The 16,721-nt window shown below is 39.9% G+C and overlaps 1 protein-coding gene across 1 annotated transcript in view; it reads left to right on the plus strand.

Moving 5' to 3' along the window:
* Positions 1 to 16,721, plus strand: part of ALDH1A2 (aldehyde dehydrogenase 1 family member A2) — a 125,829-nt gene that overhangs the window by 50,929 nt on the left and 58,179 nt on the right. Inside the window, exons 2-4 of the mRNA XM_070797496.1 lie at positions 9,155 to 9,259; positions 9,447 to 9,587; positions 12,698 to 12,827. Coding sequence (XP_070653597.1) covers positions 9,155 to 9,259; positions 9,447 to 9,587; positions 12,698 to 12,827 — 376 coding nt within the window. The remainder of the gene's footprint in view (positions 1 to 9,154; positions 9,260 to 9,446; positions 9,588 to 12,697; positions 12,828 to 16,721) is intronic.

Here is a 16,721-nt window from a genome sequence, read left to right on the forward strand (position 1 = left end):
AATCCCACTCCTAGGCATATACCCTGAGGAAACCAGAATTTAAAAAGACACATATATCCCATTGTTCACTGCAGCACTATTTACAATAGCTAAGACATGGAAGCAACCTAGATGTCCATCGACAGGTGAATGGATAAAGAAATTGTGGTACATATACACAGTGGAATACTCAGCCATAAAAAGGAATGTATTTGAGTCAGTCCCGATGAGGTGGATGGACCTAGAAGCTATTACACAGAGTGAAGTGAGTCAGAGAAAGATAAATATCGTATTCTAACACATATATATGGAATCTGGAAGAATGGTCCTGAAGAACTTATTTAAAGGGCAGCAGTGGAGAAACAGACATAGAGAATAGACTTACGGACATGCGGAGAGGGGAGGAGAGGGTGAGATGTATGGAAAGAGTAACATGGAAAATTACATTGCAATATGTAAAATGCCGTATGTAAATTACCCAACGGGAATTTGCTGTATGGCTCAGGAAACTCAAACAAGGTCTTTCTATCAACCTAGAGGGGTGGGATGGGGAGGGAGTTGGGAGGTTGGTTCAAAAGGGAGGGGATATATGTATACCTTATAGCTGATTCATGTTGAGGTTGCAGAAAACCTCAGAAAATAAAATTTCAGAAAACAAAATTCTGTAAAGCAATCATCCTTCAATAAAGAAATAAGTTAAAAAAATAAAAAGAAAGTGGTGGTACGTATACACAATGGAATATTACTCATCTATTAGAAAGAACACTTTTGAATCAGTTCTTATGCAGTGGATGAAACTGGAGCCTATTATACAGAGTGAAGTAAGTCAGAGAAAAAAACACTAACAGTATATTAATGCATATATATGGAATTTAAAAAGATGGTAACGATGACCCTATATGTGAGACAGCAAAAGAGACACAGATATAAAGAACAGATTTTTGGACTCTGTGGGAGAAGGCAAGGGTAGGATGATTTGAGAGAATAACATTCAGTTCAGTTCAGTCGCTCAGTCATGCCCAACTCTTTGGGACCCCATGGACTGCAGCATGCCAGCCCTCCCTGTCCATCACCAACTCCCAGAGTTTACACAAACTCATGTCCATTGAGTCAGTGCAGCCATCCAACCATCTCATCCTCTGTCATCCCCTTCTCCTCCTGCCTTCAATCTTTCCCAGCATCAGGGTCTTTTCAAATGAGTCAGTTCTTCACATCAGGTGGCCAAAGTATTGGAGTTTCAGCTTCAGCATCAGTCCTTCCAATGAACACTCAGGACTGATTTCCTTTGGGATTGACTGGTTGGATCTCCTTGCAGTCCAAGGGACTCTCAAGAGTCTTCTCCAACACCACAGTTCAAAAGCATCAATTCTTCGGTGCTCAGCTTTCTTTAAAGTCCAACTCTCACATCCATACACGACTACTGTAAAAACCATAGCCTTGACTAGACGGACCTTTGTTGGCAAAGTAATGTCTCTGCTTTTGAATATGCTATCTAGGTTGGTCATAACTTTCCTTCCAAGGAGCAAGCGTCCTTTAATTTCATGGCTGCAATCACCATCTGCAGTAATTTTGGAGCCCCCCCAAAATAGTCAGCCACTGTTTCCACTGTTTCCCCATCTATTTTCCATGAAGTGATGGGACTAGATGCCATGATCTTAGTTTTCTGAATGTTGAGCTTTAAGCCAACTTTTTCACTCTCCTCTTTCACTTTCATGAAGAGGCTCTTTAGTTCTTCCTCGCTTTCTGCCATAAGGGTGGTGTCATCTGCATATCTGAGGTTATTGATATTTCTCCTGGTAATATTGGTTCCAGCTTGTGCTTCATCCAGCCCAGCATTTTTCATGATGTACTCTGCATATAAGTTAAATAAGCACAGTGACAATATACAGCCTTGACATACTCCTTTCCCTATTTGGAACAAGTCTGTTGTTCCAGCAAATTTGGAAAACTCAGCAGTGGCCACAGGACTGGAAAAGATCAGTTTTCATTCCAATCACTAAGAAAGGCAATGCCAAAGAATGCTCAAACTACCACACAGTTGTACTCATCTCACATGCTTGTTGGAGAAGGAAATGGCAACCCACTCCAGTACTCTTGCCTGGAGAATCTCATGGATGGAGGAGCCTGGTGGGCTATAGTCCATGGGGTCGCAAAGAGTTGGACATGACTGAGTGACTTCACTTTCACATGCTTGTAAAGTAATGCTCAAAATTCTCCAAGCCAGACTTCAACAGTACGTGAACTGTGAACTTTCAGATGTTCAAGCTGGTTTTGGAAAAGGCAAAAGAACCAGAGATCAAATTGCCAACATCTGCTGAATCATCAAAAAAGCAAGAGAGTTCCAGAAAAACATCTGTTTCTGCTTTATTGACTATGCCAAAGCCTTTGTGTGGATCACAATAAACTGTGGAAAATTCTGAAAGAGATGGGAATATCAGACCACCTGACCTGCCTTGAGAAATCTGTATGCAGGTCAGGAAGCAACAGTTAGAACTGGACATGAAACAACAGACTGGCTCCAAATAGGAAGAGAGTAACATTGAAACATGTATATTACCATATGTGAGATAGATGACCAGTTCAAGCTTGATGCATGAAACAGGGCACTCAAAGCTCGTGCACTGGGACAACCCAGAGGGATGGGATGGGGAGAGAGGTGGGAGGGGGGTTTGGGACGGGGAAACACATGTACCCCCGTGACTGATTCATGTCAATGTATGGCAAAAACCACCACAATATTGTAGGGTAACTAGCTTCCAATTAAAATGAATTAATTAATTTTTTAAAAAAGATCCCATACTATATTTTATACTGGGAAAATGATCCGTGGGCTTAAATAACAGTAAGAGGATGAATTTTATTCTATTAAAAAATAAGTAGTTTTTCTGTTTGATCTTTGGTAGACCTCTAAGAAACAATAAAAGGTCATGGAATATCAATCTTTACATACATTCCTGGTGACTCAGTCAGTAAAGAATATGTCTGCAATGCAGGAGACCCAGGTTTGATCCCTGGGTCAGGAAGATCCCCTGGAGGAGGAAATGCCAACCCACTCCAGTATTCTTGCCTGGAGAATTCCATGGACAGAGCAGCCTGGCGGGCTATAGTCCATGCAGTCAGACATGACTGAGCTACTAAACCACCACCACCACAGCACATACATTTAGAACTGTTCAATAAAGCTTAAAAACTGTAATTGGATCTGATGATACATCAAGATTTAAGAGGTTTTAGTCAAACAGTGAATAAAAAGAGTATTGTCACGACCCATTGCATTCTCCCTTAAACCTGATAAAGTCTAGAAGTGAATGTTTAATGAAACTAACCTCTAATAAATGTTTTTCTTTTGTTACCTTTAAGATCATACTGCATTTCAAAGGGGTATACAGATTCGATGAGCTGTAAAATGTTAGGAAATTTGGTAAATGGAGTGAAAAGAGTCTTATAACTATCAAATAGTTGTGTTTCTTTGGTCTGAGCAAATCTGGAAACCAGGGTATAGTGGGAAGAGCAGCAGACTAAATCAGAGCCCCAGAGATGACCTGCTTTTTCTGACTATTAACCTCTCTTAATGTTTTCATCTTTAGTTGAAATAATAAAATCCTGCCATTAGGGTTGTTGTAAGTATTTAATAAACTATTAGGGACTGTTGACCCTGAAAGACTGAAACTGTTAATCATCCTTGCCTCTCCTGTGTCTAGAAATACCTTGCATTTATTAAATACATTATACAAATGAATACAGCATATTAAGCATGTTTACACATTCATAGTAAAAACTTAAAATTTGTTACAAAGTCATTGTGTTTGTGCTCAATACATTTGTATTAAGTGCGTTTATAGGCTTAAGGCATTTTTTCCCTCCTTTTATCTTAAAAAGCCTTCAGTAAAAGAAGACTCCTTTAACACAGGCTCATTGTTTTATCAAATCAAGGAAAAAGCAAAGATCTGACATAATCTAGAACTTAATATTTAAAATTGTAGATATACACTCACTTAGCTTCATCTGTAATTATTAAAATGCCAGGCAGTAGCAAATCAGCTCATCATTGTATTTGTTCTAAATTGACTGGCTACTAAATGGTTCATAAGTTCAGAAATGTTTGTTGTTGTGCCATAAATTTTATGAAGCAAAATATTTTTATGTATTCTTTGAGCTTTCATAGTCCAAAATATTAGTTTGGATTTTTTCTTAATGTCAATAAAAATTTAATGTTTTTGCCCATATTTTCCCTCCTCCTTTAACTCATCTCTTACAAATCTCCTTAGAAATTGACTTGCATAATTTATTTTTTTTTATTGTTTTAGTTTTATTTTATTTTTAAACTTTACATAATTGTATTAGTTTTCCCAAATATCAAAATGAATCCGCCACAGGTATACCTGCGTTCCCCATCCTGAACCCTCCTCCCTCCCCATACTATCCCTCTGGGTCGTCCCAGTGCACTAGCCCCAAGCATCCAGCATCGTGCATCGAACCTGGACTGGCATCTCGTTTCATACATGATATTTTACATGTTTCAATGCCATTCTCCCAAATCTTCCCACCCTCTCCCTATCCCACAGAGTCCATAAGACTGTTCTATACATCAGTGTCTCTTTTGCTGTCTTGTACACAGGGTTATTGTTACAATCTTTCTAAATTCCATATATATGGGTTAGTATACTGTATTGGTGTTTTTCCTTCTGGCTTACTTCACTCTGTATAATAGGCTCCAGTTTCATCCACCTCATTAGAACTGATTCAAATGTATTCTTTTTAATGGCTGAGTAATACTCCATTGTGTATATGTACCACAGCTTTCTTATCCATTCATCTGCTGATGGACATCTAGGTTGCTTCCATGTCCTGGCTATTATAAACAGTGCTGCGATGAACATTGGGGTACACGTGTCTCTTTCCCTTCTGGTTTCTTCAGTGTGTATGCCCAGCAGTGGGATTGCTGGATCATAAGGCAGTTCTATTTCCAGTTTTTTAAGGAATCTCCACACTGTTCTCCATAGTGGCTGTACTAGTTTGCATTCCCACCAACAGTGTAAGAGAGTTCCCTTTTCTCCACACCCTCTCCAGCATTTATTATTTGTAGACTTTTGGATCGCAGCCATTCTGACTGGTGTGAAATGGTACCTCATAGTGGTTTTGATTTGCATTTCTCTGATAATGAGTGATGTTGAGCATCTTTTCATGTGTTTGTTAGCCATCTGTATGTCTTCTTTGGAGAAATGTCTATTTAGTTCTTTGGCCCATTTTTTGATTGGGTCATTTATTTTTCTGGAGTTGAGCTGTAGGAGTTGCTTGTATATTTTTGAGATTAGTTGTTTTGTCAGTTGCTTCATTTGCTATTATTTTCTCCCATTCTGAAGGCTGTCTTTTCACCTTGCTTATAGTTTCCTTTGATGTGCAGAAGCTTTTAAGGTTAATTAGGTCCCATTTGTTTATTTTTGCTTTTATTTCCAATATTCTGGGAGGTGGGTCATAGAGGATCCTGCTGTGATGTATGTCAGAGAGTGTTTTGCCTATGTTCTCCTCTAGGAGTTTTATAGTTTCTGGTCTTATGTTTAGATCTTTAATCCATTTTGAGTTTATTTTTGTGTATGGTGTTAGAAAGTGTTCTAGTTTCATTCTTTTACAAGTGGTTGACCAGATTTCCCAGCACCACTTGTTAAAGAGATTGTCTTTAATCCATTGTATATTCTTGCCTCCTTTGTCAAAGATAAGGTGTCCATAGGTGCGTGGATTTATCTCTGGGCTTTCTATTTCGTTCCATTGATCTATATTTCTGTCTTTGTGCCAGTACCATAGTGTCTTGATGACTGTGGCTTTGTAGTAGAGCCTGAAGTCAGGTAGGTTGATTCCTCCAGTTCCATTCTTCTTTCTCAAGATAGCTTTGGCTATTCGAGGTTTTTTGTATTTCCATACAAATTGTGAAATTATTTGTTCTAGCTCTGTGAAGAATACTGTTGGTAGCTTGATAGGGATTGCATTGAATCTGTAAATTGCTTTGGGTAGTATACTCATTTTCACTATATTGATTCTTCTGATCCATGAACATGGTATATTTCTCCATCTATTAGTGTCCTCTTTGATTTCTTGCACCAGTGTTTTATAGTTTTCTATATATAGGTCTTTAGTTTCTTTAGGTAGATACATTCCTAAGTATTTTATTCTTTCCATTGCAATGGTGAATGGAATTGTTTCCTTAATTTCTCTTTCTGTTTTCTCATTATTAGTGTATAGGAATGCAAGGGATTTCTGTGTGTTGATTTTATATCCTGCAACTTTACTATAGTCATTGATTAGCTCTAGTAATTTTCTGGTGGAGTCTTCAGGGTTTTCTATGTAGAGGATCATGTCATCTGCAAATAGTGAGAGTTTTACTTCTTCTTTTCCAATTTGGATTCCTTTTATTTCTTTTTCTGCTCTGATTGCTGTGGCCAAAACTTCCAAAACTATGTTGAATAGTAATGGTGAAAGTGGGCACCCTTGTCTTGTTCCTGACTTTAGGGGAAATGCTTTCAATTTTTCACCATTGAGGATAATGTTTGCTGTGGGTTTGTCATATATAGCTTTTATTATGTTCAGGTATGTTCCTTCTATTCCTGCTTTCTGGAGAGTTTTTATCATAAATGGGTGTTGAATTTTGTCAAAGGTTTTCTCTGCATCTATTGAGATAATCATATGGTTTTTATTTTTCAATTTGTTAATGTGGTGTATTACATTGATTGATTTGCGGATATTGAAGAATCCTTGCATCCCTGGGATAAAGCCTACTTGATCATGGTGTATGATCTTTTTAATGTGTTGTTGGATTCTGATTGCTAGAATTTTGTTAAGGATTTTTGCACCTATGTTCATCAGTGATATTGGCCTGTAGTTTTCTTTTTTTGTGGGATCTTTCTCAGGTTTTGGTATTAGGGTGATGGTGGCCTCATAGAATGAGTTTGGAAGTTTACCTTCCTCTGCAATTTTCTGGAAGAGTTTGAGCAGGATAGGTGTTAGCTCTTCTCTAAATTTTTGGTAGAATTCAGCTGTGAAGCCGTCTGGACTGGGGCTTTTGCTTGCTGTAAGATTTTTGATTACAGTTTCAATTTCCGTGCTTGTGATGGGTCTGTTAAGATTTTCTATTTCTTCCTGGTCAAGTTTTGGAAAGTTGTACTTTTCTAAGAATTTGTCCATTTCTTCCACGTTGTCCATTTTATTGGCATATAATTGTTGATAGTAGTCTCTTATGATCCTTTGTATTTCTGTGTTGTCTGTTGTGATCTCTCCATTTTCGTTTCTAATTTTATTGATTTGATTTTTCTCCCTTTGTTTCTTGATGAGTCTGGCTAGTGGTTTGTCAATTTTATTTATCCTTTCAAAGAACCAGCTTTTGGTTTTGTTGATTTTTGCTATGGTCTCTTTTGTTTCTTTTGCATTTATTTCTGCTCTAATTTTTAAGATTTCTTTCCTTCTACTAACCCTGGGGTTCTTCATTTCTTCCTTTTCTAGTTGCTTTATGTGTAGAGTTAGGTTATTTATTTTACTTTTTTCTTGTTTCTTGAGGTGTGCCTGTATTGCTATGAACTTTCCCCGTATAGACTTTAAAACAAAGGCTGTGAAAAGAGACAAAGATGGTCACTACATAATGATCAAAGGATCAATCCAAGAAGAAGATATAACAATTATAAATATATATGCACCCAACACGGGAGCACCACAGTATGTAAGACAAATGCTAACAAGTATGAAAGGAGACATTAACAATAACACAATAATAGTGGGAGACTTTAATACCCCACTCACACCTATGGATAGATCAACTAAACAGAAAATTAACAAGGAAACACAAACTTTAAATGATACAATAGACCAGTTAGACCTAATTGATATCTATAGGACATTTCATCCCAAAACAATGAATTTCACCTTTTTCTCAAGCGCACATGGAACCTTCTCCAGGATAGATCACATCCTGGGCCATACAGCTAGCCTTGGTAAATTCAAAAGAATAGAAATCATTCCAAGCATCTTTTCTGACCACAATGCAGTAAGATTAGATCTCAACTACAGGAGAAAAACTATTAAAAATTCCAACATATGGAGGCTGAACAACACACTGCTGAATAACCAACAAATCACAGAAGAAATCAAGAAAGAAATCAAAATTTGCATAGAAACGAATGAAAATGAAAACACAACAACCCAAAACCTGTGGGGCATGGTAAAAGCATAATTTCTTAAACCATTAGTCTCTTTGCCATTTTAAGATAGCCTTCATTTCCTATATAAAGAAACCAAGGCTCTTAAGAAAAATCCTGGAGAGACCAATTGGAAAGTTACAGGCCTTTTCCCTTTGCCTACCCAGCAAAAGGAAAGAGATCTAACTGGGGTTTACACGGGTAAGTTGTTCAACTCACCAGTTGGTTTGGTCAAAGTCATTGCTGTGTTCTGGTTCTGACTATAAATTAGGCAAATACTTTTTCCAGCACCATTCAGATTTCCTTGTGAACTCACTTAAGGCCTCTGACAGAGAAACTAGTAGCTTAAGCTGGATGACTGTCAGTTTGATCCGTGATTTACCCCTTTTGGGGTATTGGCCAGAGCCTGGAGTATAATAAATACTTTCTCAGCCTCAGTATATGCTCTCTATGTAGGTGAGACTCTCCTTCCTTCCTTGTTTGACTGTCTTAGTAATTGACAGATTTACTAAAGGTAAGCATTATATTTAATCTTTGGATGACATTGAGGTAAAAATACCATAAAGGAAATTTATGAATTGAGGGTAAGGCTAGACTGCATAATGATCAAGGTTTTCTTGTAACTCTTCAGATTCTGTACTTTAGTTATATACCAGCAAGTATGCTGTGCTATGCTCAGTTACTGTCGTGTCCAACTCTGCAACCCTATGGACTGTAGCCCGCCAGGCTCCTCTGTCCATGGGGATTCTCCAGGCAAGAATAGTGGAGTGGGTTACCATGCCCTCCTCCAGGGATTGAACCCTGGAGGTAACCCAGGGACTGAACCCAGGTCTCCCACATTGCAGGTGGATTCTTTACCGTCTGAGTCACCAGAGAAGCCCAAGAATACTGGCAGACCAAGTATTATTACTATAGTACTTTTGTATAATACAGCACCATTGACTGACTTTCTGTCACTTGTCTCATGGAGGCCATTCTGTTGTCTATTCCCTTAGATTTTTATTAACAACGAGTGGCAGAATTCAGAGAGTGGGCGAGTGTTCCCTGTCTATAATCCAGCCACAGGAGAACAGGTGTGTGAAGTTCAAGAAGCAGACAAGGTATGTTCATCTGAGAAGAAAAATTGCTATGAAATAACTACCTTCAGACAGCAAAACACTAAACTTATGCTCTCCAGACATCACCACTAATGTTCATTTATCACCTTTTTTTTTTTTTTTTTTGCGTGTGTGTGAAAGCAAATGTTTCTTCCTTTATTGTGTCATTCTCTCTTTTCCTCTATAACAGGCAGACATAGACAAAGCAGTGCAGGCAGCCCGCCTGGCTTTCTCTCTGGGTTCAGTGTGGAGAAGGATGGATGCTTCAGAAAGAGGCCGTCTGTTGGATAAGCTTGCAGATTTGGTGGAACGAGACAGGGCAGTCCTTGCGGTAAGTAACCTAAGAAAACATCTTTACCACCAAACATCGTCTTTACCACCAAACTTACCATCCATTGAAATGTAGATTCCTCAGTCTTTCTGAAAGCATGATATGATGCAGATCTGGGGAACAAGTGAAGGAGTACATAATAACTCATGAAAAAGGGGAGAGGTTTGGCTTTTGGGGACCAGCTGAGTGTCTTTTCTTACTGAATTTTTAAGAACAAACCCATAGCTTCCCATGACTGGTACAGACCTTGCTGCTTTCCTTGTCCCTCTCCCTCCCACCCTCAACAAAAAGAACAGAAACAGTCCAGCATGGGAAAGTGACCATGTTGCCTGCAGGAAGCCAAACCACTCTGTTGGCTTTCAGAAGAGTTTTGCCTCTCCAGTGTGAGCCCCTCTTGACCAAAGAGAATCCTTCAGAAGCAGAAGGCGTGATGCAGACCTCTCATACACCTCTGCTCCCTTTGTTCTTTTGTCACGTTGTAGAATTAATAGAAAGGAGAGACAGGAGACAGCAACTTTCTTTTGCTACAACGATCATTTTCTCACATAAGGGACATTCCTTTCCTAGTGGTTTGTTGTTGTTGATGCTGTTTTAAAAATAGAAGTCAGTTTCTTTGAGAATACAAACTCTTTTGGACACTGGAACCATTTTGGAATGCCTGTAGTCTCCACCTGCATGACCCATAGTTGATCATTTAATATTGAGGGCATCCTTGTCGAGTCAGTGCATTAAGGTCATGAATACTATGGTCTCCCCTCTGCTTGGAAAGTCACATCACTGTTGGGTTTCCTTTGTGGGGGGAGCATCAGTCCCTTCAGCATTGTCACTTCTACCATCACGCTCCCTTCTTCCATCCCCCTCATGGATCTGTTTCTAGTGTGGAAACAAAAATGGATGCTTTATGGAGATGGTTTGGAACTCCTGCTGTGCATAACACATATTTGTCCATAAAAGCATTTTCTGGTTTGGTACTTCAAGGAATGCTGTTTCCAATGAGATGTTTCTACATATTGGGAAAAGGTGTTTCATGGAGATTCATAAGACACTTGGCATATTAAAGACTGACAAGCCCTACTCAGTGTGTCTCAACCCTCTTGGAGCCTCAACACTAATTTTCTGGCTAACCTGTCAATATCGTACAAAACAGTTCTTTGGCGTACCTTGGGGGAATGCTGGTCTGTATGCTGTCTTTTTACTGGATTTTGATTTCTTTGAGAGTAAAAAGTGTGTTTTACTTCCTTATGTTGTAATCCGAGTATAGTTCTTGGCACATAAATAGTGTGATGGGGGCACATTGATGGCTAAGTATCTATTTCAGTTAAATCCATACAGTATTCATAACATTAGCTTAGCAGTACTTACTAGATGAAGATGTAGATCATTTCTGCAGTTATCTTTTCATGTCATAACATTCAAATGCCATCCTTTCTCTGACATGTCTCACTGTGGTCAAGTCCTTTTTCCCATCACACTTAACTGAGAGTCCTACTTTTAAACACTCCTAAGCCATGTGACAAATGAATTTTATTAAGAGGTAGCCTCTTGAATGGAGAAGGCAATGGCACCCCACTCCGGTACTCTTGCCTGGAAAATCCCATGGACAGAGGAGCCTGGAAGGCTACAGTCCATGGGGTCGCTAAGAGTCAGACACAACTGAGCGACTTCATTTTCACTTTTCACTTTCATGCGTTGGAGAAGGAAATGGCAACCCACTCCAGTGTTCTTGCCTGGAGAATCCCAGGGATGGGGGATCCTGGTGGGCTGCTGTCTATGGGGTTACACAGAGTCGGACACAACTGAAGCAACTTAGCAGCAGCAGCAGCAGCAGCCTCTTGAATATAGGGAAGCTCCTGACCAGAATACTGAAGTTAATATTGCATCCAGGTAAACACAATTGAGAATAAACCCAGGGCTGGCAACTCTCAGGTGATCAACAGCTCATAGGGATGGACTACGTAGGTGGCCTAGAATCTGATGAATGGCTCTACTTTAGTCTGTGTAGTCTAGACCTTGGCTCTATGCCCTCTGTGTGGAGAATATAATGCTCATCTCACAGACCTATAAATATTCTAAAAAGAACTGGGAAATACCTTGTTTTGCTGTATATTTGTAATATACAGTGAATAGGTCACATAATATTTTTAAATGAGTTCCATCTTATACATATAATATGTGAATAAATTACACTGTAAATACTATTTTTATGTCATTGAATGGAGAGTATTTCAATTTTAGTTTTGTTAGTACTCAGATAATTTTAGTACTAGTATATATTGTAAAATGTCCTTGAGAAAGAGGACATGAGATTGCAAACATATGTTTTTGTTTATATTATTTGATAAATATGTAAAAACACCTACTCTTTCTCAAGTCAAAATACTCTTCTCATTCCAGTGAATTCTTCTTAAATTCTTTACATTACAGACTTATCCTATTTAGGAATGTGTCATTAAAATAATAACATTTATAATCTAAAACTGCTTAATAACTCTAACTCTATTTTTATTAAATGGACCGAGTACTTCACTCTTAATAGATAATGGTTGTTAAGCTAAATATTTACAGAAAACCAGCCCTCATGTTGTTACAGTATGAGCTTCCCTAGAGGAGATCTTGTTTATTTGGTGGTAATAAATAAACTCGCTGTGCACCGTGGCCATTCCATTTCTCAGCAGGGGTCTTGGCAGCTGTGGAGAACGTTTTATATTCTCATCAAGTGCATAAAAGCCCATGTCCCTGCTCCTCTTTATGGATTCAGATTACTGATGTAGACTCTGAAAAATCCCCACGCAGCTCTGATCATTAATATAACAGAAGCTGGTTGACAAGCAGAACACTTTCTTTATCACCAGTAGTGTTTATATATTGGAATAGTGGTTACTGGAAGCACATACCCAAGCACAAGAACACGCACATACATACTCATGGTGGCTTTTACTGGAAACTAAACTCGACAAGCAGTACTAAAATCTTTTCATTTGGGAAATCAGAGTTGACCAGGTATGCGTCATTATTCAGATTCATTTGTATTTTTTCCATTCCTTTCTTTGTTTGCTCCAGCAATCACTTAGTGTATCACTGGGAAGTTCTCTCTGTTTCTTTTCCCACAGACCATGGAATCCCTCAATGGTGGCAAACCGTTCCTGCAAGCATTTTATGTCGATTTGCAAGGAGTCATCAAAACCCTTCGGTATTATGCAGGCTGGGCTGATAAAATTCACGGGATGACCATTCCTGTAGGTATGTGAGACCTGAGTACGTTGAAAAGGGAAACATGAGACCTCAGCAGAAACACAGTGTCACCACCAAACACAGACAGCAGTCACCAAACACAGACAGCAGTCACGTGGAGTACAGATCTGAGCACACTTTTGCAGCAGCTTGAACTGAACAAAGAACAAAACAGATTTTGTCACTGCTTCTGACAGTATCCCTATTTCAGTATGTAGCCAGTCCATACATAGGTGCAGAGAAAGCCACATCAGTACGTCAGTCAGCTAAGGAACAAGCGTGTGTCTGCTGCAGAGTTCCTTGCACTGTGCTAGCTTAGGTGCTGGGGGCGGGACAAGCATTGGGTGTGGGAAAGCCAGGGAAAACTCTGAGAAGATTAAGACTTGGCCCTTGGTCTCCTGAAACCTAAGATTTTCTTGTTTAGAAGGAAATCCTCTAAAATGTTAACAGTTGTTTTCTCTGAGTGGTGAGATTATGGATTGTTTATTATTTCTTTTTCATATTTCTCTATATTTTCTGTATTTCCTATAAAGACCATGAACTACTTTTACCATCTGTAAAAACAACCACCATCCTGACACATTGTCTTTTAAGATCCAGTTTTGGAGACAAAACCAGTAAGACAAAACAAAGATCTCTACAGGAGAGTTGCAATTAGGTGCTAAGCCATGTGGCTTGGCCTGTCAGTGCTGTGGCCCTTAAAGCAGTGGGAAGGCATCCAAACTAAGTCAGTGGAAAGGTCTCGGTCTGAGCATGAACACAAGCCCGCCAGGCTTCTCTGTCCATAGGGATCCTCCAGGCAAGAATACTGGAGGGGGTTGCCGTTTCCTTCTCCAGGGGATCTTTCTGACGCAGGGATCGAACCTGCACCTCTTACATCTCCTGCATCGTCAGGCTTCACCACCAGTGCCACCTGGGAAGCCAAGCGTGAGTACTGTGCTGCAGTGATATGAAATAAAGTGCTTTCACAGCAGCCCCGAGGGGTAGACACTGTTATTACCAGAGGGAAAAACTGAGGCCTAGAAATGTTAAATTGTCTTCCTGATTCACCCAGTAAATAAACTGCAGGGCCAAAACTTTGGCGTTAGAGCCTGGCGAATCACTTCACTAGAGAATCTGTTTTAGAAACTGGGAGGGAGAAAGATTGTGACAGGAAAAGGGCCAACTGGAAGAGAGATGAGGATATTGGCAGTGGTGAATAGGTATACAGAAAGAAAATACGTGTGTTTGAGTGGCTCCTGGATGGGCTAAGCAGTGTGCCAGGTGCTCTACCTGTGTTCTTTGGAGAAGAGCCAGCTTTCTGTGTGCACATTGGGGAGAGTAGAGAGTGATGCTGGGGACCTTCGAGTGCCAGTGTGGGCCTTCCTCAATGGAAGAGGATTGGTTTCCCAGAAAAGGAAACCGATGGCTGATAGGGTAGCTGGCTTAGAGCAGTGCCTCTCAAACCTGAATGTGCATATGTATTACCTGGAATCGTCTTCAAGTGCAGGTCTAGGATGGGGTCTGAGAATCTGTGTTCCTAACCAGCTGCCAGGCGATGCCTGTGCTGCTGGTTCTCTGCCTCAAGTAGTGAGGAGTCACAGTGACAAAGAAGAGAGACAAGACTTCAAAGGACTATTTTAAAATTATCTCCATGAATGATGGTGACATGTGGAATGCTGGTTTTAGAAAATGGCTTTCTGGTTATAGAGACTCTTCCCTGCCATTCAGAAATTTCCCAAGTTCAGACTCAGAAGGATGGAGAAGATAAAGGAATGCCAGAATCTTAGTTTAGTCCTGGCTCTCAGATATTATGGACCACTGTTCTTTGTAGGATATGTAGGGTTGAAGAATGGCCTAAGTGAGACAGAGTCACAGTTTGGTATGTGATGCCCATAGAATAGTAAGGAAAACAAGCAGGTAGACAGCCGAGTGCGATATAGAGTGGCTTGTTCACATATGGACATACAAAGTTCAGTGGGTACTCTGTAGGAAAGGCATATCACTCAGCATTAAGGCTTCCTGGAGGGAAGGGAGGGCCTGGGAATTAAAACCCTTGTCAAGGACAGGACATGCGTCAGCCTTTTCAGGCTGACCTGTGCTGTTTCAATGCAGAAAGGAAATTATCAGGATCAAAGGCTCCAGTTTTTTGCATCCCACCCCAACTGCCATTTTAATGTTTCGGATATTTCAACATCTTTTCAAATGATATACGGAGATCGAAGGCTATATGTATACATAAATACCTACTTGGCCTAACAATGTCTTGATTTTCTTTTGCCTCCTTAGGAGAGAAGTCCTTGATTGATTAGATAAAGATTTGTTGGAATTTTTGATCATCTTTGATACTGTACTATAATTTTATCTGGCAATAGAGGTAGTTGGTTTATAAGCCTCACTGTTTTCATCTGATGCTCTTTAGAGATTCTGAGTTAGAAGTACAGGGCTTAGAAAAGGCATTCACAGTAGTCTCTCCCACCTTTACTCATAAACTGGTGTCCAGCCTGTGAAGGAAAAAAGAGGAGGAATTCTGTAAAATGCTAAGTAATTTTTGTTTCCCTGATTTCCCCTAACGTGCATTTAGAGGGATACTAGGATGAAGAACTCTCCAGGGATTCAGGTTGTTAGGCAGAGGTCCTGAGAAGCTGTGGGTCTGGGACATAAGATATTTCACTGTGGTGCCTCAGGCAGGTGAAGGAAGGATGAAGACAGACATGAAGTTGGCCACTTTCCTTTCTGTTCCAGTTTTGGATACATTTTGGCATGCCTATAGGCTACTGAGTGTTCATCTCACAACCCCTTTGACTAGTTCAATGCTTAGGGCCTCTGGTTGGCTAAACCAGGGGGTCATAGTAGAAGACCAGGGAAAGGGAGGGTCATTATTGTTCATTTACTTATTCTCACATTTGTTCAGTCAGTCCATCTGTGCTTTATTGTCATGTGTAACTTTATAATTTAGTATCAGCTTGATTTTTGTCTCTGTGTTCTTGGCTTTTTTCAATGAAATCTCTGTCTTTATTGTGTTATATACGTTTCCATGTGCCAAATCTCTTCAGTCATGTCCAACTCTTCATGATCCTGTGGACTGTAGCCTGCTAGGCTTCTCTGTCCATGGGATTCTCCAGGCAAGAGTACTGGAGTGGGTTGTCATTTCCTCCTCCAAGGAATCTTCCCAACCCAGGGATTGAACCCAGGTCTCCTGTGGCTCCTGCATTGCAGGCAGATTCTTTACTGCTGAGTCACATTTTCCTGTGAAACAGCCTAATTTTGTTTGAAATGATAAGTGTAAAGAAATAATGTATTTTATGTTTGAGCATGTAAAAGGTCTTTTGCATGTAGGATCTGTGAGATTCTGTGTGATCCTATGAAACAAGTCAGTTTTTAAAAGGTATTGTACACATTTTGCAGGTAAGAAAATGAGACAGCAAGAGTTTAGTGTCTTGAACAAGGTCACATGTGAGTAAGTGGCAGGCCTGAGATTCAAACCCAGGTCTCTCTCTGGGTAAGCCATTGTAGACCCTCTGGTAGAGACCTATCAGTGGAGTGGGAAAAGGAAGAGGCCAGTCAACCTGGTGAAGTCTTGAATCCTCTGCAGATTTTTAGATTAACATTAACCATTGTTCCTAGAGGAAATACAAGGGTAGAAAGCAGTCGTAAAAATATATCTGAAAGTTTTTTTTTTTAAATATATGACTGCTTTGTTACATTGAATCATACTCCATGGTTCATCCAACTTAGTATCCCTGACACTGAAGGATAAGACCCAGAAAGAGTGGGAAGAATTATGCTGTTGTCTCTTGGACTCCTTCCCATTTAGGAAGGCTGGGCACTCTGCCTCATAATGGGACGGGCTCTTCCTTTACCTCTTCTACCATGCGTCAGCCTCAGTCTCTCAGGCATCCCCTCATTCATACGTTCATTCAA

This window comes from Bos indicus, chromosome 10 (assembly GCF_029378745.1).
Source record: "Bos indicus isolate NIAB-ARS_2022 breed Sahiwal x Tharparkar chromosome 10, NIAB-ARS_B.indTharparkar_mat_pri_1.0, whole genome shotgun sequence".
Taxonomy (NCBI): Eukaryota; Metazoa; Chordata; class Mammalia; order Artiodactyla; family Bovidae; genus Bos; species Bos indicus.